The following is a 25,920-nucleotide window of genomic DNA, read 5'->3' as shown; positions in this document are numbered from 1 at the left end:
GTGTGGACACATTCGTTTAGGAGATTCAGGAAGAGATGATGCAGCAGCGGTCTGACATTTCAGGTTGGTAGAACTAAATGTTATCTTTGTGAAATAAGCCAAAATATTTGTCTTTTTTTTAAACCTTGTGTTTAATGTTAGGCATCTGGAGAACCACTATCACCTCTAGCTTTACTTGATGATACTTTACTGTGGTCATGAATTATTAAGAATTCATCAAATAAATTCAGATCAAGAGATAAACAGGAAATCTAAGACTTAGAAAACTGCTTAAACTGTACTACTATGAATTTCAAATGTAAGTTCTTTTTTTAAGCTGTCCTCTCTAAACTTGACATTAACTTAATAAGTTAGAGCTTAGCATCTAAGGTCTGAAGTTCAGAGAGATGGCAATAGACTCTCTTTATTGCAGAGAGAGAGAGATGAAAAGGGTGCTAAAATACTTACAAAATGAACTTAAACAACTACAGTACTTGTGCATTCACGTCCATGGATATCTTTATTGGATCACTTGTAAAAAGTGCAAAGTCTAGATGATTTATCTTACAGTAAAAATAGTACAAATTTAACTCTGTACTTGATCTGGTAGCAGTTATTTACCTTGGACTAAAGCAAAATAAAGTACCCTACACAAAAATGTGGATTACTTCAGACATGGAAATGGAAACAATGGAAACAAACTGACTATTGTTCACAATAAAGGATGAAAGATAAACTGCTAGGATCTCTTAGTTGCTAGTCTAATCTTTACCGAAACTATTAAAAAAGAAGCTCCTTCCTAAGACTGCTTCTTTTTGTTAATTTTTTACAGATCAGGTTGCAATAAAAAATGTGTTCTCTACCATGTTTTAAAATGAAATTGAATTAAGAAAAAAAAAAAGATTATTTTTCAGGAGAGGCTTTGTCCTTTAACTCTTCTAAACAAAAAAACATGTTTATTTGTCATGTCTTTTTATTAAGCTTCTAATCTGGTAAGTTAAACATTTTTGTAATGGCACTCCTGGGTTTACCTTTCTTCCATCTTAGTGTTTTGTTGATGCAAAGAATTATTCTCGAGAAAATCACACAGAGAAAATTGTTATGGGGAGTATTTAGGAATATGGTATTTATATGGTTAAAGTCAAATAAAAGACAAAAAAAACAAAAGAAATAGTATGAAATATTTTTTCTTTATGATATCATTTAGTGTAGAACCAAATGTATAAAAGTCTTACTTTTTTCCCGTATTTTTTTTTTATGCTTATAGTGTCTCTTTTGTTAGAACAGGTTTTTTTTATAATTTCTTTAACAATTTGTATTTCAGATTGAGTCTATCGGTAACTACTGATCTGAAAACATGGCAACAGGAGATCATGGTGAGTAAACTGTAGTGTAACAGATATAATCAATCAATTAATCAATCAGTCAATCAAACTGAATTTCTATTGAACCTTTCATACAACTTTGTTCAAAAATACAACCAGAAAAAACATCATGTCAAATAACAACTTTGTTCCAGTGATCACTTTATGATGTTAGTAAAAATATTGATTTGGAAATAAAAGGTTTGAATTTTAAGATCTGATTTAAACTTGATCCTTTATGGCAACCTGTCAGACCCATAAAAACACAAAAAGTCATCATAATGATTTAAACTTCTTTAAGGTTGGAAAGACTTTTGACATGTTATAATACATGCAAACCATTTTGAAATGGGACCCTTTGTGTGAATAGTCTTACTTTATTCATGAACCAATATTTGACATCCTTCTCATTTTCCATAAGTGATCTGAAACAATTATGCTTCTGAAGAAAACTGCCCTTCATTGCATTTGAAAATAAATAAAAAATAAATGAAAAATAAAATGGAATAGAGAAGATAACTATCTGCTCCCTAAATACTATACTAAAACAGAGAAAAGACTATTTTACCAGTGTTTAAATGCATGTATTCATTGCAAAAGCAATATTTTTAAAACAGGGATATGCACATTAAATAGCTTCATGCACATTTTTTCTGCTTCCTATCAGTGTAAACAATTTTGAGGGAAACAGAAAGAGGAGTGCACCAAAGCCCCACCCTTCACATTGTAGATGGATTATTCTTTAGTTATATGTGATGGGTAAGAGATATTCTGGTTTACAAATGTCCTCCACCATGGACAAATTTAATAAAGTGACAGTCAGGTGGTTCCTGATTCTGGAATTCAGCACAAATCATAAAGCTGATACAGTTTACTGACTACTCTGTTTTTCGCTTGCTAGTCATTCTTTAAATCTCACACCAAAAAGCCTAATATTAATAAAGTTTTCTCCATTAGCTAAAAGAAAGAAATGTCAACAGCCAATCAGGTCAGTGACATATTCTTTTTGCATAGAATCTTGGTTTAAGCTATTAAATTGGGAACATTTGATTAAATAAAACTGTGAAATGGACAATAAGTTAAAGGCAATAGATAGCTTGTTCACTACCAATTATATATTTAACTACTTACTGTCACAATTCAGAACACGGGACCCAATATTCAGGCAAGGCAGACAGTGGAATTATTCAAAAAGCGTTTATTAAACTAAACAGATCCTGAGAGGACAAGAAAAATCTAGCACTGATGAGTGGATACAAGTAGCTTAAATAGAGAAAGTAGCAAGTGCATTGGGTGATCAGTGATGAGAAACCAGGCTGAGTTAGACAGGTGAATAAAATAAATAATAAAGCCAGTCATTAGAGCCAAGATCATGAAAGAACCCCTAAGGGCGGAATCCTGACCCCCTCCTGGGCTCTAAAGTCCTTAAAGTAAACCAAAACAAAATAATCCAAACAGGGTGGCTGTGGTGGGATGGTGAGAAGAAACAGACACAGATTAGAATAACCATAATGATTATTCAGGGAGAGACAGACGCAGCTTCTGACAGCCACATGCCCGACTTTAGCAGAGAACAACATTGTCAACCTCAGAACACCATTGTCAGTCTGCCAGTGGGTATATTTTTGGCCATATTATTCTGTAACAACTCAGAACAGAGGGCCCAGTATTCAGGAAAGGCTGACAGTGGGATTACACAAAAAGAATTTATTAAAATAAACAGGTCTGTGAGAAAAGCTGCTAGGGTGTCTGATTATGAATGTGAGTCACTAAGCTGGTGTAGAAGTTCAGGCCATGCCCAGAGAATGAGGCAGGGTTCAGCCGGTCAGCTGTCAAGAAGATGCGGCGGGAGCCGCCCAGAGTGTCCCAGATCATGCAGCCCTAGAGAACGGAGAACAAGCAAGAGTCCAAAGCCAGGTCAGGCAAATACAGATAAGAAAAGGAAAAGGCAGGCCCAGAGGTCCAGAAATCAGAAGTGAGGACAGACAAACAGAATGTAGACAGGATCAGGTGGATCAGATGAGCAGTGATGATAAACCAGGACGAGCTAGACAGGTGACTGAAATGAATAATTATGTAAGCCAGTTATTAGCAGCAAGATCATGACAGAACCCCTCCCCTAATGGCAGATTCCAGAAACCCTCCTGGGCTCTAAAGGCCTTAAAATAAAACAAAACAAAATGATACAAACAAGGGCGAGTGAGGTTGTGGGGGCTCAGAAAAAACAGACACAGATCAGAATAACCCTAAAGAAAATTCAGGTAGAGACAGGCGCAGCTTCTGACAGCAGTTGATGTAGACGCGGAAGCAGCCTAATCACTCAAGCAATCCAGACAACATATTCTCATTATCAGTTCGTATGAAATCGTACGAAAAGTTTTGCACAGTATTTCGTGGGTTTTTGACGTTTTTCCTCGAAAACACATATCAGTGCGCATGCGCAGCCAGCCACACGAAAAAAAGCAGATCAGCGGACGGACGAGCTTTTGACAGTGCAATAATTACTTCATGATGTCTCTCACTAGGTTGCTTGCTGTTTTGTATGTTAGGGTTAGGGTTAGGCTTAATTGTATGTTATTGAATGGTGCGTAAGTTGCGCACGCGCACTGATATCTTGTCTCGAGGCAAGACGTAAAAATACGACGAAAAAAACGTCAAAAACCTACGAAATTACTGTGCATAACTTTTCGTACGATTTCATACGAACTGATAATGAGAATACACTGATCCAGAATCTTCCACATGCCCGCCTTGAAGTTGTTGTTCAGTTATTATTTATGATTATTTGTTATGTGAGTCTTTGCAGGTTGTAATGTCCTAGTCCTAGCCGTCTTCATCCCTGTCTTTTTTATTCTTTTTGTGTCTCTTTCTATCTAAATCTAAGTCACTGATGCAGTTAAAAGAATGCTTATCTGTTCTAGAAAGAGAGCAAGTAGGTTAAAATGTATATTTGCGAGACCTTTTACAGATATCAGAATTATAAGGTGCTTCACAATTATTAAAACATTACATTATACCACACTTACATGTAAAGTCTAGTTAAAAGCCTGTTCAGATAGAAATGTCTAATAATTTCTTTTTTTTTTTTTGGTGGGTGCAGTTAACAAAGGTTTCAGACCACTTCCTTGACAGCCTCTCCCTTATTTTTCAACTGTGCCTTTCATACCAAGAGCAGCCTCTGGTCAGCTGATCCAACATTTTAAGGGGAGATTTATGGCAGTATGCTATTGCGAAGCTTAGCCATGCAATCCCTATAAATTTAGGATTCAAATCTCAAAAAATATGTTCTATATTTAAAGTGCAGGTAGGCCAAAATAGAAATAAATAGCTCTCTTCTATAATTCATGCTCTAAAAATCTTCTGAGCCATCCAAATAAAAGATGGTGGTGGTTGTTTGAATTTGAGTCTGAATGAATCTCAAAGTATCCAAGAGGATCAGAACTTGCACCAAACGGTTGTTTCTAAAAACTGTGGATGTGTGTCCTGTTATTATCAATTATACTTTTGGGTTCTGCATCTAAGATTGCACAACCAAATTTTGTACCTTTTTTTCTGTTTGTTTTTTTTTGTTTTCCAGTGTCTGAAGTGGGGCTTATTGTCCTGGGAGACAGTTGGTCAGAAAAGAGTTCAGTTGGAACCCTAATCCTGGAAAAGACGGAATTTAATCCAAGGGAAGAGCCAAAATCTTCAACAATAGTCCAACAAGAAATTCAGGAAAAGGAGCTGATTATTATCAACACACCAGATCTGCTTCAGTCTGGGATGACAGAAGAAGTGCTAAAAGCTGAAATAGACTCTTATTTGAGACTTTGTGCTTCTATTCCTCATCTGTTTCTGATTGTTGTTCAGCCAGAAACCTTCACAGAGGAAAAAAAAAAAAGTTTTACAAACTTTATGAACTTTTTGGTGATAGGTTATTTGTCAGTACACTGGTTCTGATATCGACATCTATGCAGAAGAATCCAAGTTTAAATCAAAACCTAAAGGATATGATTAAAAGATGTGGAAACAATTCATTCATCCTGAAAGACGATTATCGCAAAGAGTTGCTGAAGAAAATTGACAAAATTCTAAAGAAAATTAAAGAAGAACAAAAAAGCTTTAAATATTCAGAAATATGTCAACAGAGGGAGGTTTCTTCAGCTGCTGGTGCTTCCTCGCTTGGTGGTAGGTAAAAATGCAAATGGTTACATGTCTTAGTTTTTTCTATACTTGAGAATATTAGTATTAGGATCTTTATTTTAATATGCGCAGAAACTTCTGTAAAAATATTGTACTAATTTAGCCGTTAGAGGTTGTTTAATTGGTTTACCATTTCTCAATTATTTTTTATTTGATTAATTACTGTTTTAAGTAAGCTTAATCTACCCATTTATTTGGATTGCTGGATTGTTTCCCATAGTTTATTCCACACAGTATTTACCAAAGATTGATCACTTCTCCCTCGGAATCAAGTTTTCATCTAGAACGTCAGGAAATTAGTTCATTTTCAGAACTTCCTCCACGTTTTTCAATTCAATTCATTTTATTTATATAGCGCCAAAACACATGTCATCTCAAGGCAATTTACAGTTTACCAGATCATCCTATAATTGATTAAATTTTTCTACCTAATGAAAACCAGTTGGTTAGTTGCAGCAACTCATTATCACAGGTCCTGATAAAAAAATTACACCAAGATTTTTTACTTTATTATATGAAATCTGTTTAATCCCATCCAACTGAAGTGATTGACTAATTAGCTTTATATTCAAAGACTCTGGTCCAAAGACTGTATCGTCTGTTTTGTCTGCATTCAGAAGCAGAAAAATATTAGTCATCCAGGTTTTTATGTCTTCAAGACATGTCTGTAACCTATGTAATGGGTTAGCTTCATCTGGATTATAGACAGATATAGCTGGGTATCATCAGCATAAGAGTGAAAATTAATCCCATGCTGTCTAATAATTCTACCGATTGGGAGTAAAGAGAATTGGTCCTAGCACTGATCCCTGTGGTACTCCACAGGTTACTTTTGAGCATGAGGAAGTTTTAAAAACTGAAAACTGAAATCGATCAGATAGATAAGATTTAAACCAGTCTAGAGCTGTTCCTTTAATTCAAACGAACTATTTAAGTCTTTCTAATATAATAACATGATCAACTGTGCCAAATGCAGCACTGAGATCTAACAGGACAAGTGCAAATACAAGTCCATTATCTGAGGCCATGAAAATATCATAAGCTCTAAAGCCAGACTGAAACTCTTCAAAAAGTTCATTATGGTGTAAGTGGTAAACCAATCACAGTTAGAGGAGTGCTAATGATTTTTGATAAAATCAATCTTTTTTTAAACACTTGTTCGAACATTTACACCCGTTTTTTCCACCACTAAAGGTTTCAGTCATTTTGCCTGTATTCATTCATCAAGTCTCCCCTGTAATAGTTGAAACTCACTATTCTGATCTCTTGTCTCAGTCTAGCCTAAAACTTCCCTGATCAGGACAGCTGACAGATCTGCGTGGGCCTGAGACAAAATATTAGGATACACATATACACAACCACAAACACATTAACAAACCTTCTGCCATTGTAGTGAGCACCATGTGTTGACTCCCATTGAATTCTATTGACTTTAAGTTATTTTCAACCCTTTTTATGCCATAACCCTAAAACAAACTCTAAACCGAACCACTACCAATGCATACCTCACCTTAACCCTAACCCAATTGACACCTTAGCCTTGAACATAACCATTAGCAAAACAGCATGTGCATTTCAAATGTCCTCACTCTTCCTCACCCATTGCTGGTGGTCTTCCCCAGTTTTTTTTCCTGCAAGCTTGGGTCCTCTACCCGAGGAGTGGGAGCTTGAAGGTTCTGCGCAGTATCTTTGCTGTTCCTAGAACTGAACTCTTCTGGACCGAGATGTCTAATGTCTTTCTAGTTTCTCATGTTCTTTTTACCTGATGTTGCAATCACTTGGTATTGCTATGTCAACCACAATGGCTTTCCTCTGCTTTTTGTCTACCACCACGACGTCCACTTGGTTTGCCATTACCATTCAGGCCGTCTGTATCTGGAAGTCCCACTGGATCTTGGCTTGATCATTCCCTTCCATCTTTGGTAAACCTTGGGGTTTCCAGCCCATACTCTGCACAGATGTTCCTGTACATTATTCCAGCCACTTGGTCATAGCGCTCCATGTAAGCTTTCCCTGCCAGAATCTTACACCTTGCAGTTATGTGCTGGATTATCTCAGCGGCCTCTTTGCACAGTCTACACCTGGGGTCTTGTCTGGTAGATCTGGGCCTCTATTGCTCTGGTGCTTAGGTCCTGCTCCTGCACAGCCATGATGAGTGCCTCTGGGCTGTCCTTCAGTCCGGCTTTGTCTAGCCATTGGTAGGATTTCCTGATATCTGCCACTTCGATGTTCCATTGTTCCTATTGTCTGAGACATTCAGTGCGGATGTCATCTGTTGGAGCCTTGTCCTTGTTGTACTTATGAATCTTAGATGTTTCATCCTGGATAGTGGCTCTTATGCACATTAGTCTTCGGCCCCCTTCCCTATGGCTGGCGTACAGTCTCAGGGTACTGGATTTGGGGTGGTACCCTCCGTGCAATGGTTAGGAGCCTTTGTTTCTTAACAACTGTGCCCTCCTTCTTTGGCCAGCTTATTATTCCTGCAGGGTATCTGATTACTGGTAGAGCATGCATATATATATATATATATACAATGCCTCAGACTCAGGTAGGCTGTGGTATTCACACCATGCTCTGTAGGTAGTAAGACAGGAAACCTCAGGAGCCTCACTGTTGATACAAGGAAAGATGGATTCAGACCTCTAAATTAATTCAAGATTCTAACTCTACTGTCTGAACATTTTGGACTGTACCCAGTATGGCCCGCTGCTGCTGCAGCACATCTGCTTAAACATTCAATGTGTTGCATGTTAAAAGGTATGTGAATTAGCTGTAATAAGTCACAATTAAATTTTTTATCAACTCTCTATCGTCTCAAAAATCTGTCAGTATCTGGGACCACTAAGGGATCACTAAGCATTTTAGTTTCAACTTTCATTTGTCACAGAGTAGAGAGTTCATAATTTTTTGTAGTTATTCAGTATGAACCAAAGAGATGGTTATCAATTCCATTGCCAGTTGTTTAATTAATAAATCAAATGTTCATCAAAAAATATATATAATATATAGTTTTTGCTCATTAATAATAACTAATAATTGAAATGATCACACGAGTGCAACAACACATATATTTATTTTATTTAATTGATAGTTAGGCTATTCAATCATTGATGATTGAGTAAATTTTATAAGTATTTTTGCTTTATTTAGAAACCCTTGATATTCCATGCAAGTTACTTGAAAAAAACACCTCTCTAAAAGTGTGAACAGTCCATAAACATTATTTAAAGCACAATTAAATCCACTAAATATGGTAAAACAGTGTTAACTGTAAGAGTTTTACATTTGCTGCAAACAGGAGATAAAGGTTAATTTCTAATACTGATAGAACTATGATAGTTTAGCTCTGCAAAAAGTATTGCTTAAAGGAGAAGTTCGGTTTTTTACACTTTAAGCCCATTTTCTGTAGTGTCCAGGATGAAATCGAATGAAGGACACCAAAATTTTGACAATTGGTCCTGTCTCTGCTTTTTGGCTCATTTAGAATCAACCCCTGGCTGCTTTAGAATGGCTAGCATAGAGCATGTCCGATAATGTCCTTAAAACAACCTTAAACGTTCTTTTTTTTAAATATGCTACTCACCGGGTCGTCAGCGCTGTTCAATGACGTTCCAAAAAAAGTTTCGTGAAGAAAAAACGTTCCTGTAGTGTTTTATTTAGCATTTTGTAAATCCCATTGAGTTCTGTAGGAATAGTCAATATTCCGCTGCCACCGGAAACGGAAATGGGGCCTGTTTACACAGTTGTAGTCTTTTCGCTTCACTCTGTGTACTCCGACTCGAGAATCAAGAATCCACCTTTCGTATTCCATTTTCAGAGTTTTTTAAAGTGTTTAACAGAGACGTTAGCACCTCGACGTCGGAGTACGCAGAGTGAAGCGAAAAGACTACAACTGTGTAAACAGGCCCCATTTCCATTTCCGGTGGCAGCGGAATATTGACTATTCCTACAGAACTCAATGGGATTTACAAAATGCTAAATAAAACACTACAGGAAAGTTTTTTCTTCACGAAACTTTTTTTGGAACGTCATTGAACAGCGCTGACGACCCGGTGAGTAGCATATTTAAAAAAAAGAACGTTTAAGGTTGTTTTAAGGACATTATCGGACATGCTCTATGCTAGCCATTCTAAAGCAGCCAGGGGTTGATTCTAAATGAGCCAAAAAGCAGAGACAGGACCAATTGTCAAAATTTTGGTGTCCTTCATTCGATTTCATCCTGGACACTACAGAAAATGGGCTTAAAGTGTAAAAAACCGAACTTCTCCTTTAATAAATGCTATAAATTATGGAGCATTTAGACCAATTTGTGCAAAAAGGCCGGTCTTCAATTGACAGGTTGGTGTGGTTCATGTACATACAGTAAACAAGTCGTGAGCTCACAGATGGAGCCGATTGAACAGGGATCTAGCTGAGGTGTGCAGAGATGAAATCAAGAAAGTGTTTTGAGCGAGGGAGTGCGAATTGAAATGCTGCAGATCAAGGTATGGTTTTAAAGAAACCAGAATGTGCAAGGGATTGTGCTTGCCAGTTTAGTTTGTATATCAGAAAATGCAATTAAGTGTTTAACATGTTAAAATGTTTTGAAATAATTAAATGAAATTAACTTGTTAAAGTCCCGGCCATAATACTAACACACCATAATACTGGCACAGCACAGCGGTCCTCTTGACCCCATCTTGGCACCTCTAAACACATCTCCATCCAGCGGGTGCCAGCATATCCACCGTGGATTAGATGGATTAGACTAACAAAGAAACAGTGCTTGTATAACACAGGGATTTAGCCGCTGTGATGCAAGATGGTTTTCAGTGCACAGATTGGCAGGTTTTTGGAGAGGTGGCTGGATATGCAGGAGATGTGGACCTTTGAGGAATCCACCTACTCTGTTCTCAGCTTCATATCCAAGTGTGCTGATTATGTCACCACCACTAGGACAGTCCTCGAAACCTGAATGATTGGCTGAGGTGAGACCTCTACTGAACTCTAGGGATCCTGTGTTCAGCAGTGGGAGAAGCAAGGAAAAGACTGACCAGAGGCATCGCAAGAGGCCAAATGCACAAACAGCCAAATAATTCAGGGTCACTTGAATGTCAATGAGCTGCCGCAAAATAAATCCAATGGACCCTTAATAATGAAACAATAATGAGTCTAAATACTGAATGCAGGTTGAACACCTGGTGCAGTGGTTGAGACAACATAACCTTTACATTCATTTCAATAAGATTAAGGGAATGGTGGTGTATTTCTGAAGGGAGAAGGATCCTCTTCATCGTCTGTACCATGGAGGACCTGGTGGAGTTGATTTCCAATTACAAGGATTGGGTTGTGCATTTGTCCAGTGACCTCATCTGGACTTCCATCACTTCCTGTCTGGTCAGGAAAACCCATTATTTTCTACTTTCTCAGGAAGCTGTAAAGCACTGGGCTTCGGATTTGAGTTCTGTGTGTTGGAGAATGTTCTCTGTACCAGTATCAGCAGGTGGCATGGCACTTTTTTTGCTGATGAAGGAATGGCCTTGGAGAGGGTAGTTAATGCTGCTCAGAGGACTTCTACAGATTGAAATGCACAGGTCAGGGCGCTCCATATCATGAGGGACTCTACTCTTTATGCACACAATGTTAGAGCCTCTTCTCTCAGGCAGGCGACTGAAGAGCATTCAAAGCAAAACCACCAGGCTAAGAAACAGTTTCTGAACTCAGGCCACACTTAATTCGGTTTCACCTGTTTTTTGTTTGTCTGTTTGTTTTTATATTAAGGCTTTTGAACTGAGGCCTGAGTCCAAATTTTGTACCACAAATATGTAAATCCAAAAAAAGTTAAAAACAAACATGTAAATGTGAGCTGCATACAACTCATTAGAAATATATAAATGAAAGGTTGGCTTGTTTCTTTTTCTTTAATTGAGTAAGTAAAATATTCAAGGAATCAAAAGATCCAAAACAACCTGTAAATAATCCCCACTCTGTTTTTACTTTATCTTCTGCATAGTAAGGAGCTTTTCCTATATCCAAACTGGTATGCATTCTATAAAGACGTGTATGGGAGAATATTTTAAATTAAAATATTGATAAAAACAAATTTCTTTGTTTTTTCTCACAGGCCTGCTAAGACGGAGAGAAAGCAATCAGTTTCTGCCACCTCATAGTGAGTTTTAGTAAATGGCTTTTAACTTTTAATTTTTTCAAGAAGAAAGAAATGTACATCAATTCATCATTTACAGGACTCTCTTTATCTTATCCAGGACTTTTAAGTTTAAATAAATATAGAATTTTCTAGGGGTCATATGAAAATGCTACATCTGACTATTTAATTTTTTTAAAGTAGAACACATGCAAGTTTACTATGGACGAATCTAAATTAGTTGAGGATTTTATTTGTCCAAATGTATTCACTTACACAGACAGTGTTGACTTTTTTGATTATATTTACCAGATTTTTACCTGAGCCATCTATTGAATAATTAATGCATGATGTTGGTGACTTTATAAACCTGTGCCAGTATTTATTATTGTAACGCTTTATCTCGACAAATTCCAAAAATGAAAATTTTTTCTAAGACTTCTATTTCATCCTATAATTATTCTTAACTAGAATCAGCTTTATCTAAGATGTCTCAATCTCCACAACCAATTGTACCTTTATTTGTTTCAGTGTCTAAAGCCTGGCTTATTCTCCTGGGAGACAGCTGGTCAGAAAACAGCTTGGTTGGAAACATAATCCTGGGAAAGACTGTATTCAAATCAATGGAAAACCCAAACTCATCCATAAGAGTAAAAAAAAAATTTCAGAAAACCAACTTGGTTGTCATTAACACACCAGATCTGCTTCATCGTCGGATGCCAGAAGAAAAACTAAAAGTAGAAGTAGACTCTTATTTGAGACTTTGTGCTTCTATTCCTCATCTGCTTCTGTTGGTTGTTCAGCCTGAAAACTTCACAGAGGAACAGAAAGAGAGGTTCTACAAAGTCTCTGAACTTTTCGGCCATCAGTCATTTGATAGAACACTGGTTCTGATATCAACATCTACACAGAAGATTCCAAGTTCAAATCAAGATTTAAGCGATGTGGTGAAAAGATGCGGAGACAATTCACTCATCCTGAAGGAAAATGATCATGACATGTTGCTCAGAAAAATCTGCAACAGTTTAGAAAAGAGAAAGGACACATACATAGGCTTTCAATATCCAGAAATACAACAACAAAAACAAGTTTTTTCACCTTCTGCTGCTGCCCGTGGTGCTGGTAGGTGTTGATACATATTTTCACACATCTTGGACATTTCTACCGAACATTAATTTTAAGAACTTTATTGTCATGTTGACAGAAATTTTAGTAAGTTTTTTTCCCCACAAGCTCCATGCAACATCAACAAAAGGAAAGCTGTGAGAGTGAATCACAAATAGAACAGACCATAAAAAATAAGTAACATCTCAAATTACTATAAAATCCTGACATAGAAGTTTTTATTTAAAAGCCTGATAGTGAAGGGATTTTTAATTTAAAAACATAATAGACTAGAAAATTTTAATTTAAAAGCCTGGTAGTCTAAGAAATGAGGTGCGGAGCTTTCTACTGACCACTACCTGGTGGTGAGTTGGCTCCGGTGGTGGGGGAGGATGCCGGTCAGACCTGGCAAGCCCAAACGTGTTGTGAGGGTCTGCTGGGAACGTCTGGCGGAGTCCCCTGTAAGGCGGGGCTTTAACTCCCATCTCCGGCAGAACTTCGAACACATCCCGGGGGAGGTGGGGGACATTGAGTCCGAGTAGACCATGTTCCGTTCCTCCATTGTTGAGGCGGCTTATCTGAGCTGCGGCCGCAAGGTTGTCGGTGCCTGTCGTGGCGGAAACCCTCAAACCCGTTGGTGGACACCTCCGATGAGGGATGCTGTCAGGTTGAAGAAGGAGGCCTATCGGGCCTTTTTGGCCTGTGGGACTCCGGAATCAGCTGATGGCGGGCGAAGCGGCATGCGGCTCGGATGGTTGCTGAGGCAAAAACTCGGGTGTGAGAGGAGTTTGGAGAGGCCATGGAGAAAGACTTCCGTACGGCTCCGAAGCGATTCTGGTCCGCCATCCGGCGTCTCAGGAGGGGGAAGCGGTGCAGCACCAACACTGTTTATAGTGGGGATGGTGTGCTGCTGACCTCGACTTGAGACGTTGTGGGTCGGTGGGCAGAGTACTTCGAAGACCTCCTCAATCCCACCAACCTCGGATTCAGAAAGAGCAGTGTGGTTTCCGTCCTGGTCGTGGAACGCTGGATCAGCTCTACACCCTCAGCAGGGTCCTGGAGGGTGCATGGGAGTTCGCCCAACCAGTCTACATGTGCTTTGTGGACTTGGAGAAGGCATTCGACCGTGTCCCTCGGGGGGCCCTGTGGGGAGTTCTCCGGGAGTACGGGGTGCCGGGCCCTTTGATACGGGCTGTCAGGTCCCTGTATGACCAGTGTCAGAGTCTGGTCCGCATTGCCGACAGTAAGTCGGGCTCATTTCCAGTGAGAGTTGGACTCAGCCAGGGCTGCCCTTTGTCACCGATTCTGTTCATTACCTTCATGGACAGAATTTCTAGGCGCAGCCAAGGTGTCGAGGGCATCCGTTTTGGTGACCTTAGGATTGCGTCTCTGCTTTTTGCAGATGATGTGGTCCTATTGGCTTCATCAGGTTGTGATCTGCAGCTCTCCCTGGATCGGTTCGCAGCCGAGTGTGAAGCGGCTGGGATGGGGATCAGTCCGAGGCCATGGTCTTGAGCCGGAAAAGGGTAGAGTGCCTTCTCCGGGTCAGGGGGAGTGTCCTGCCCTAAGTGGAGGAGTTTAAGTATCTCGGGATCTTGTTCACGAATGAGGGAAGAAGGGAGCGGGAGATCGACAGGCGGATTGGTGCAGCATCTGTCGTGAAGCGGGCGCTGTACCGGTACGTCGTGGTGAAGAGAGAGCTGAGTCAAAAAGCGAAGCTCTCGATTTACCGGTCGATCTACGTTCCTACCCTCATCTATGGTCATGAACTCTGGGTCATGACCGAAAGAACGAGATCGCGGATACAAGCGGCCGAAATGGGTTTCCTCCGTAGGGTGGCTGGGCTCTCCCTTAGAGATAGGGTGAGAAGCTCGGTCATCCGGGAGGGACTCGGAGTAGAGCCGCTGCTCCTCCACTTCGAGAGGAGCCAGTTGAGGTGGCTCGGGCATCTGGTTAGGATGCCTCCTGGACGCCTCCCTGGTGAGGTGTTCCGGGTACGTCCCACCGTTAGGAGGCCCCAGATAGACCCAGGATACGCTGGAGAGACTATATTTCTTGGCTGGCCTGGGAACGCCTTAGGGTTCCTCCTGAAGAGCTGGAAGAAGTGGCTGGGGAGAGGGAGGTCTGGGCCTCCCTTCTTAAGCTACTGCCCCCGCGACCCGACCCCGGATAAGTGGGAGGAAGATAGATGGATGGATAGATGGATAGTCTAAGAAATGTTAATTTAAAAGCTTAATATTCTAGGGAATTGTAAATTAAAAGCCTAAGAGCCAAGGAGTTTTTAGTTTAAAAGTCTGATAGACTAGGAACTTTTAATTTGAAAGCCTGATCGCCTAGAGGCTTTTAATTTAAAAGCCTAATAGTCAGGGAACTTCTCTTTTTAAATCCTGATAGCTTGGACCTTTTCATTTGAAAGCCTAATAGCCTAGGAAAGTTTAATTTCAAAGCCCGATAGCCTGCTAACCTTTAATTTAAAAGTCTGATAGCCTAGAAACTTAATTTAAAAGCATGATAGCAGAGAAACTTTCAATTTTAAAGCAATGTAGACTAGGGACTTTTAATTTCAAAGCCTGATAGTCAAGAAATGTTTTATTTTAAAGCCTGACAGCCTTGAAACTTTTAATTGTAAAGCTCGATAGCCTATAAACTTTTAAATGTAAAGCCTGATAGCCTAGGAACTTTTCATTTTAAATCCTGATAGCCTAGGGACTTTTAATTTGAAAGCCTGATAGCCTAGTGTTGTGCAAGTTTACCAGAATAATTTATTAAATAATTAGAACTGGAAGTTTTAGTTAATTAGTAGGTCATTGAAATCAAAGGTAAAACTAAATATGTATCATCAGTTTGTCAAGGCTCACAACTTTGGACCAAGAATTTCAGGCAGACAGACTAATGTAATTTAGAATAGCGTTTATTAACAACATGTCAAATCTGTGACTCGGCAGCTAGAATAAAAACGGCTGGAATCTCTATAGGGCAAAAAATTCAGGTTAAAGACCACGTAATTGTGATGGAGAATGATTACATGATTGTGAGTCACTAACCTGCTAATTAAGTTCAGTCTTAGCCGAGAGGAAGGAGTGGATTCAAGCCGGATGATCTCCCACAGAATGTGGCGAACGCTGCCTAGAGACCTCCAGGAGCCGCAGCCAAAAAGGCTACTGAATTGGCTGACAAGTAGAACCAAGCAGAAGAGGAAGAGCAGGAGTTTTCAGAGGGCAAACCTGGTATTGATGAGGTTAACAGGAGTCCAGGTCAGAAGATCAGACATCCGAGGAGGTTCCGAGGGGAAATCCAAGTCAGGGTCAAGAGACAAATCCAGAGTCCTAAGCAGGCAAAATTCAGCAGGAGTCCAAAGACAGGTCAGGCTGGTGTTTACATCTAAAATGTGTCCGGCGTCAAGTAGCTGGTGAGCTAATAAAGCTAGCCAGTCCAGTGAATTATAGCAGTGTCTTCAGAATCATGCTGCTCATTCAGTTTGTGAGCATTAAAATTCAGTTAAAACTCTTAAAACCATCTGCACTTGCATCAGAAAGCTTATTTCATCTAGTTCACCCAAGCAGATGACATGTTAAGCATCAGATTGAAAGGGGGAGCAATAGATGTTACTGTTGTGGCTCAGTGGAATGGAAGGCCTTTGCCTTGGTTCAGCTGTCTGAATGCCCCGTTTTCAGTCCAGTCTGTTCATCCAGCAGCGGCTCTCAAATAGATTTGTATTAATCTGATGGAATAATAAGAGGCAACTGTGCAAGGGGGGGAAATTTTCTTGCTCAGAGTAGCCCGGTATGTCTCCCTTTAGCTACAGCGGTTAGCTGGTAGCCGCGGTAAGTTTAATAAGTGAGTTTAGTAAGTTAGAATCCAGGCTTCAGGCTGTTGAACATCCAGGAGTTAGAGTAGGCCCCCTACGTAGTTGTCCTCTAAAAGTGCCTGAGCAGCCAGGCGATTGGGAAACGGTACGCAGAAAGCGTAGTCGTGAATCTCTTCTGACTGATCACCACCAACCCATTCACGTTTCTAACCGATTTTCCCCACTCAGTGACACACCCACTGAAAAGCCCACTCTGGTGTTTGGCAGCTCCATAGTCAGAAACGTGGCATTAGAGACACCAGGGACCGTAGTCATTGCCTGGGGCCAGAACAGGCGACATCAAATCCTACCTGAAACTGCTGGCTAAGGATAAGGTTAATTACAGTAAGATTGTTATTCACGCTGTCGGTAATGACACCCAGTTATGCCAATCAGAGGTGACGGAAATTAGTGTGTCTCAAGATTAATATGATCCAACAACAGATCTCTATACTGATTGATGGTGAGTTTATCCTCATTTTTCCAATTCCTGAGGATAGTTTTGTTTGATATATAATATAGTGAAAGCCATGAAAACTGATTTTTTTTTCCAGAGAGCTTCCCTCAAAGTCACCCAGCAAGCAAACTGATGGGGAAGATGAAATTTTACAACCCAGGCACTGTAAAAAAATCCTTACATACCTGTACCCAGAACCTCTGAACCAGCATGCATAACCATAACCCGTGAATATAATTATCAAGTTGATTGCCTGTGCACTGTGGACAGATAGATTGTGCAAAACCCATCTTGAATAATCTTTGACCTGTATAGCGTGCTCTGTGGAGGTTTTTATATTGTATTAGTTGTAAATTGGGGTTTATAATCATGTTAAAAGCAGAGGTGTCAAGTAACCAAGTACAAATACTTCGTTATAGTACTTAAGTACACTTTTTAGGTAACTATACTTTACTCCATTACTTACTTGGGGGACGCCGTCTTGGGGGCCGCAGACTGAAGTACTGGAAAAACCTCAGAGGGGGCCGCCGACTACGGCTCAGGAACAACCTCGGAGGGGGCGAGGAGCCCCCGCTGAGTGCTCTTGGGGGCTTGGAGCGCACACTGAGGGCTCTTAATAATAATAATAATACATTTTATTTGACAGCGCCTTTCTGGACACTCAAGGTCACTTAACAGAAAATAAAAAATAAATAAGAAGAAAAATACAAATACAGGAACATAAAAAAAACTGTTATGGATAGGGAAAAGAGCAATGTATTCACAAATAAGCGAGCTGGAACAGATGGGTTTTGAGTCTGGCTTTGAATAAGGGGAGAAAGTCAGTACGGGTCGGGAGGAAGTGAGTTCAAGAGCTGGGGAGCAGAGCTCCCCATGGTGACAAGTCGAGCTGGGGGTACAGTAAGGTGGATGGAGGAGGAGAATCTAAGGGCGCAGGAGGAGGTGGAAATGTGAAGGAGGTATGACAAATTTGAAGGAGCAAGGTTATGGATGGCTTTGAAAGTATAGAGAAGAGTTTTAAATTGTATTCTGAATTGAGCTGGGAGCCAATGGAGTTGATGAAGGACAGGGGAAATGTGATGAAAGGAGGGGGTTCTGGTGATGACACGAACAGCTGAGTTCTGAAGAACTTGGAGGTTTATAAAGAGATTTATGTGGGAGACCGAAAAGAAGAGAATAACAATAATCAAGATGGGAGGTGATGAGGCTGTGGATAAAAACAGAGGCAGTATGAGTGGTGAGGGAGGAACGGAGACAGTTAAGGTTGCGAAGGTGGAAGTATGCAGACCTTGTAATTTTATTTATGTGTGACTGAAAGGAGAGGGAGGAGTCGAGGATGACACCCAGACTCTTAACCTGAGGGGAGGGGGAGACCAAGGAGTTGTCAATGGGTAGTGAGAAACTTTTGATTTTGAATAGTGTGGATTTAGTGGTGACGAGGAGCAGTTTGGTCTTGGGGGCTTGGAGCGCCCGCTGAGGGCACTTGGGGGCTTGGAGTGCCTGCTGAGGGCACTTGGGGGCTTGGAGTGCCCACTGAGGGCACTTGGGGGCTTGGAGTGCCTGCTGAGGGCACTTGGGGGCTTGGAGCGCCCGCTGAGGGCTCTTGGAGATTAACCTTCCCAGAGCTTCAAATCTCAGACCATTTCATTTGTGTGCTTAGAGGTCTCTGAACGGCACAGAGCGAGCCCAGGGGTCTCTGGACGGCACAGAGCTCGCTCAGGGGTCCCTGGACGACACAGAGCTTGCTCAGGGGTTTCTGGACTTAGCTCGCTAATGGGCCCTGACTTGGAATCTGGCCCACAATAGGGCACTGGTGCTAGGAGAACTGGCCCGCTAATGGGTTCTGGCACTAGGGGAACTGGCCTGCTAATGGGCTCTGGCGCTAGGGGAACTGGCACGCGAAAGGGCTCTGGCTCGGGATCTGGCCCGCTAAAGGACTCTGGCTCGGTAAGTGCTGATGGAGGTGGTAGGAAGGGAAACAGATCTTCCCTTTGCGCATTAAAGAAGTCCCATAACAGAGACCTCTCAATATGGGGAGCTATGACTGCAGAGGGTGTAATCATGGATACTTTTTTAAAACCTCTAACTCGTGAAGCTAGCTGCTGGTCATGGAGGTGACGAGCTAGGCCATAGGGGAAACTGACCTGGTTAAGTGGGGAACTGATGCAGGCATCAGGCTGACCCACCAGAGAGGGAGTGGTCTTCTTCCCTCGGCAGCACTTATGCCTGGATGAAGCAGAAAGCAGGTGGGGACCAACTGCCGGTGACGGTGGAGGGACCAGACCGGAGGCGATTGACAACAGAGTGGGTAGGTGATGGAGTGATGGTTTAGGTGGTGGAAGTCTGTTGAAGAGTAGGGTGCTGGCTGCTTGATGAGTCCACTCCAACTCTTCAAACAGTTCTGATAACACTGGGGGAGAAATTAATGTGGATTTAGAGAGGAGAATCTGCTTTAGTGGGCCATCTGCACTCACCCTCTCCCAAGGTGGGCTGAGAATGGCAATTGAGTCCAAAGTTTTTCCCAGATTTAGGATAAATTCCCTCAGGAAGTCCAAACTGGGCTCTGCTGGGTCCATTTTGGTCGGTTCCTTCCGTCAGAGTTGTTTGAACGTTAGAGGAATCAGACGCAGAGGCAGAGAGCTTGAGGTGATTTCTTGCAGTTTTAATAGTTAACACAAACAATTGAGGCATCCAAAAATCCAACTTAAAATGTTACACACACCAGAACCATGGAGACATCAGGGGAAAACAAGCATGAGGAGCCAGGGAGTGACAACCTCAGGAGACAACAGCGACGACAGGACCAGCAACAACAGAAACCAACAAGGAGTGACAGCAGAGGGAGAGTATATATATATATATATATATATATATATATATATATAGCTGACTGAGACAATGGCAGGGCTAAGGAGCTGATAAGGAGCAGGTGTGAATTGAGACAATGAGGAAGCCAAGGGGAAAACAAAACACACGAGGGGGCAACAGAGGACAACAACAGAAAAACATGAGAACTAAAATAAATCTAGAAACAGAAAGTAGGAAATAAACCAAACAAATGTATTGAGAGGTATTACTTGTTACAGATCTTATTTTTGGTCTAATACCAGTGCTCAACAGGCCCACCTAGACAAAAAAAAAAACTTCACTACTTTATTACTACTTTAAGTCAATAAAACACAAAAGTGGTGCATCCATCAAATTTCAGCAGGTTTTTTTTATTCCTATGTATTTATGCATAATATCATATTAGGGTTTATAAAAAACTAGTGGTGGGCATAAATAATCTCACTGTAATCTTGGAATTAATCTGTATTAATTAAGATTAAAAGGGCTCATTTGAATTCTGCCAAAGGGCTTCATTAATCAGAATGAGAGTTACTTTATTAATCCCTTGTGGGAAATTTTCTTCTTGCAGTGCAACCATTTACAGCAAGAGAGAAAAATAAGATTATAAGTACAAATAAAATTTAAGAATAAAATAATATAAGGATGAGTGTCTGTGCTACCTAAATAATAAGTAAAAGTAAGTCTTTGAACAGGTTTCTCAAGCCATGTGAGAGATTAGAGAAAAAGCTCTGATCTAGACAGAAGACCCCAATTTTCAGCCAAAAACACCAGATTAGAATTTAAACCATTTATTATGAACTCAGGAATTCAGGAGCACATCCGCAGAGGACCAGGGATAACCATGAATGGAGATGTAGGTTAGTGGCTTGAAGGAATTCAATAATGAAATGCACGAAACCAACAAAAATCATGAACTTCTTCTGAGTCCTCCCTTCAACAGGGACCGGCAGCTTTGACATAGCAGACTGCTCCTTTACCAGATGTTGGGTAGCCACAGTTGGGTGACTTGGAGCACAGAGGCAGGATCTTGGTCCTGGAAGACAGACTCAGGCTTAATGATCAGGGGGCTTGGCAGGAGGTTGAAGTCAAGGGGCAGAAACATGGTCGTTGTTCAGAAGGCAGAGAAATCTGACGAGGGCTAGGCAGGAGGTAAATTCTGGGAAGCGAAAATGTGGTCAAGAACTTGGTCAGGTAACATGAAGTGCTGGTTACTGCTTGCTTGTTGGCTTGCAATTATCTGTCCCTGTCTGCATGCCACAGGCTTACTTATGACTGCTTCAGCACAGCTGAGAGACAGGTTGCTGATTGCACTGCAGTGCAGCAGCTCAAGTTTTTTTACTCACATGGAGAGCAGAGCAGGCAGACGGCCAGAATCATAACACTATGATACGGGTAAAGAAAATAAATAATATTCAATAAGATGTATTTGTGTTTAACCCTTTATAGGTTGTGGTTTCGTCGTACAGTGTGAGCTGTAGCTGTGTGCAACGATTGAAAAAAAATCGCACAGTGTATACCTGGCTTGAAATATTTTTTTTTCTTTTCAATCCAGGGAAAAAAAAAAACTGAACTAAAATGGTCAGACATACAAATGAATCTTATGAAACCATTATCTATTCACCTGCCAGCCATTTAAAATGTTTGACAGTTTCAAATTAAAAATGTATTTTTGAGATGGATCCAGGAGGAAACACCAGTAACCCGAAATATAATGTTGCAAATAAAGTTTCTGTCAGCTCTGGGCGCAGGAGAGCTGTGGCCCGGATTATCCTATCTTCTCTATTGAAGAACTGCTACTGCGCATGTACAACTTTTAACAAGAGTCAATGGCCAAAGATTTTTGCGCCCCCAGGGTGGAAATACGTTGCCAATGCGAAACACCTTTAATCGTAATTGAAGATTAAATATTTATGTTGTACATCTAAAAAAAAAATATTGATATATTTCAAAATACTTAAATATTATAATTTAAATGTTGTTATTATTATTATTTTTTATCTTAATCAAAACTTTTGGGTGGTTGGGCGGTTCCCTAACATCCTCTACTGACCAGTTGCCACTGCACAGATTCCTTTTGAAGCAATCACAATTTAAAATGATACATTAACGTTAATTAAATGTCATTCTCTTTTAAATATAGAACCCATCATTTTTTATGCCTAGTTTCTAGGGGAATGTTCTGCTATAGATAATTTCTGGGTAAGCTTACCTCTTGTCCTTCTGTTACAGGAGATAAAGAAAAGTGGACAAATGAATGCCTCCGGATTGTTCTAATTGGGAAGACTGGTTGTGGAAAGAGCTCTTCAGGAAATACTATCCTGGGTAGAGGAGAGTTTGACTCTAAACCTAGCCAAAAATCAGTCACAAAGTGTTGTAAGAAGTCCATTGGTGAGGTGGAGGGCCGTCCTGTTGCTGTGGTGGACACTCCTGGTTTTTTTGATGACTGTTTACCAAACAAATCAGTAAAACAAGAAGTGGTGAAATGTATCAGCCTTCTGGCACCAGGTCCAAATGTTTTCCTGCTGGTGGTACCAATTGGAGGACGAAACACACCAGAGGAGAAAGAAACATTAAAACTTATCAAAGAAGGTTTTGGGCAGAATTATGAAAAGTACACCATCATTCTTTTTACCAGAGGAGATTTGCTGAAAGGTAAACAGTCCATAGAAGAATATGTTGAAAGAAGGTGCGATGTCTCCTTTAAAAAGTTTATTGGCAACTGTGGGGGATACCATATGTTTGACAACAACGACACCCAAAACCGCAGACAGGTTATAGAGCTGGTCAGAAAGATTGATACCTTGGTGGCTAAAAATGGATGCTTTACCAATGAGATGCTGCAAGAGGCTGAAACAGCCATACAGAACCAAATTCAGCTAATCCTGAAGGAGAAAGAAGAAGAAATTGAGCAAGAAAAGAAGAAGCTGGAGGAAAGACACCAGAAGAAAATGGATGAAATGGAAAGAAAAATTAAAGAAGAGAGAGCAAAAAATGAAAAGGAGTTGAAGGAGAAAGATGAAAAAGTTAAGGAGATAGAGAAAAAACTTCAACAGTGTGAAAAAGAAAAAAAGAAAGAACAAGAACAGAGAAAAAAAGAAGAAGCTAAATGGAAGTGTGAAAGAGAGGTTTTGATGGGAAACCAACCGAAAGGTCAATTCAAAACTCCTGAGGCCTTGGAGAAGGAGAAGGAAGCTTTAAGGCTAAAATGGGAAAAAGTTGACAAAACATGGAAAATGGACAAAGAAAAACTTGAAAATGAGTATGAAAAGGAAAAAGAAGATTATAAAAAAATTATGGAGGAAGAAAGAATAAGAAAAGAAAAAGAGTCAATTTATGAAGAGCAACTGGAGTATGTATTCAGGCATGATTTGGAAAAGTTATCGGAAAAGTATGAGGAGGAAGCCCGAAAAAAGGCAGAAGAGCTTAATGAGCATTTTTCCTCCTTCTGTAGCATCATGTAAATTCTTTAAAATAACAGAGAGGGAGAGGGGGGAAAGAAAGGTGACCCAGCTTAAATATTGATTTTGAAGTAAGATTTAACCAAAAAGTAGAATTAGTCCACCAGGAAAATTATTGGATAGATTTGGATTTAATACTTAAAAATCAGCTAATCAGACACACAACCAATGAAATTAGTTTCAGTTCTATAATGTAAAGACTTGAACATGTGTTCCTCAAATGCTCGCTACATTTCCATTACCAAGTATGACCAAGAGTCATTTAGTGGAATCCTGATGTCTATTCGCTGCTAGCTATTTCAAGGAGGTTAAAGAATCATTTAACTAAAGGTTTGTGGTTCTCGATTAAGCAAATCACTCAATAGAACATTATTTGGCCAAATAAAGTTTTTTTCACCTCATTGATTTGCATTGTGAATTGGTCTGAAAACATTCCAATTTCTTTAAAATTAGTGAAAAGCTAATTTGATCACATCCCAAATTCTTCCAGATAAACTTTGGTTTTAAACACAGAATCCATCTTAAACTGTAATATGTTTTTCAACCGTTTTTCCCTTCCTCTTTGTACATAGTAGTTAGTTTAGTTTAGTTGAGTTTTACTAGTCTTAGTTGAGAGTGTTAAACTGAAATACCGTAAATTCTCTAATATTGGCCTGTATTCCATTAGCGGCCGGGACTCTAATATTGGCCGGTCTCGCTGTCAGAGGAGGTAAATAAATATAGGAGGCTATAAACGTTTTTTTTGGGCATACCTCAACATTATACCTGTGGTAGTAACATACAAGTACCACAGCCCTGCGCTCTGGACGACAGGCCCTGACTGCTGCCCGTCTGCGCGAGGAAGAGAACAGACACGCAGCAGAACATGAGGAGGACGAAGAGGAACTGTACAATAATGACCTTGTTATAGAGACTGGCGTGAGTGATGAGGAGAATAAAGGGAGAGATGAAGAGGAGGAGGAAACTGAGGAGGAGGATTAAACAGAATTGGAGGATATTTTTTTTTTACTTCAAACCAAGCGAGACATGGTAACTGTACTTTTTCAATAAATGAACCTAGTGTTTTATAGGTTCAAATAGACACAAAATCTCATTTTTATTCATTCCACTGGTAGTCTGTTTTGCTCAAAGAGCAATAGAGGCCTGTCTCCAATTCTGGCCTCTTTCCAATAAAGGCCTGGACCGCGATGCACTTGAGTGAAATAAAGGCCCGGGCCTATATTAGAGGATTTACGGTACGTTTGAGTGGGATCTGAAAGATTTTTGTTAATAAAATCTTATATTTTGAACAGAAGTTGTGGTGAATTTATTCCATGTATGTGCAGAAATAACTGCTTGACCTTGGCTTCGGTTTAATGTTTATAAATATTTATTTCACGTCATGTGCTCCATCCAATGCAGATCATTGGCTCCTTACACCTCTAGTGAAAACTAGTGTAATTGGATGAGTCATATAATGCAAACAGTCCTTGGTTAGCTAAAGGAAATCATCAGAAGCAAGCAGGTTTTTTTCAAACTAATACTCCACCACACTATTAGTGAAATAGCAGGAATGTATCAAATTTTTTTTCTTCAAATTAGAGTATGTGGCAAAACTTTGAGAAACAATGGCAGAAAGAAAAACAACTTTTCACAGAACTGGACCCTGTTTCACAAAAGCTGATTTTAGAAATTTCAAGATAAGAGGAAAAGTCAGACTCCACCTACCCTAAGGAGAGCATCATTGCTTCATCTGTTCTACCGAAACATGCTAAAATACAAACTCCATAACCATTTTCAAATTGATTTAATGTAAGGAATTATTTGATATTTTTCTCAAATGAACAATTTTTACTTAATAATAAACAGTGGAAGCCACTATTGTAGCATCTGCAAATTTAACCATTTATAGACTTACACAACATTTCTCACATATTTTTTAGTTCATCTTTGATACAGTGTTTCAAGTGTTGGCTTCAACGTGGAAAACTTGTATTCAGTATTAAGTACTTCATAGAAGTTATTTGGTAAGAAAAATGTTATTAAACAGCATATTATGTTTATATATATATATATATATATATATATATATATATATATATATATATATATATATATATATATATATATATATATATATATATATATATATATATATATATATATATATATATATATATATATATATATATATATATATATCTTATCATTAGCACGAGAAATCCTGTACTAAAAAAAATAAAGTAGTCCACCTGAACTAAAATGTCTTTTGTGTTTTGTAGCCTAATTTAAAAAAATCTTCTATTGCATTCAGTAATAGGCCTATAGCAGAAAATCTGAGCCAAATACAAATCATAAAGGCATGGTCCTGTTATGTGTCATGTTGGGACCCCAGTAAAAATTCTAATATGAACATTTCTTTATTAACCTCAACAATATAATAGTCTCTCAAAGGTCATTTGATCAAACTTAGAGGAACATCCTTTTACAAAAACACATAAAACAATGTCCACTTAGAAAATTATGAAAGGGAAAATTAATTTTATAAGCATCTACAAAAATGTAAAATTAAGTAA

General features: G+C 39.6%; 1 protein-coding gene across 1 annotated transcript; it reads left to right on the top strand.

The window, feature by feature from the left end:
• Positions 1-27: 27 nt before the first annotated feature.
• On the top strand, positions 28-22,873 carry LOC119782380 (GTPase IMAP family member 8-like; the record flags this gene model as incomplete). Its single annotated transcript, XM_038283331.1, has 6 exons — positions 28-63; positions 1,304-1,355; positions 4,921-5,510; positions 11,629-11,673; positions 12,181-12,771; positions 22,137-22,873. Coding segments are annotated over exons 3-6 (1,590 nt in total), but the record flags the coding sequence as incomplete, so codon positions are not given.
• Positions 22,874-25,920: the final 3,047 nt, after the last annotated feature.

This window comes from Cyprinodon tularosa, unplaced genomic scaffold (assembly GCF_016077235.1).
Source record: "Cyprinodon tularosa strain WSP-4 unplaced genomic scaffold, ASM1607723v1 ctg192, whole genome shotgun sequence".
Taxonomy (NCBI): Eukaryota; Metazoa; Chordata; class Actinopteri; order Cyprinodontiformes; family Cyprinodontidae; genus Cyprinodon; species Cyprinodon tularosa.
This window is presented reverse-complemented; position numbering and strand designations above follow the sequence as displayed.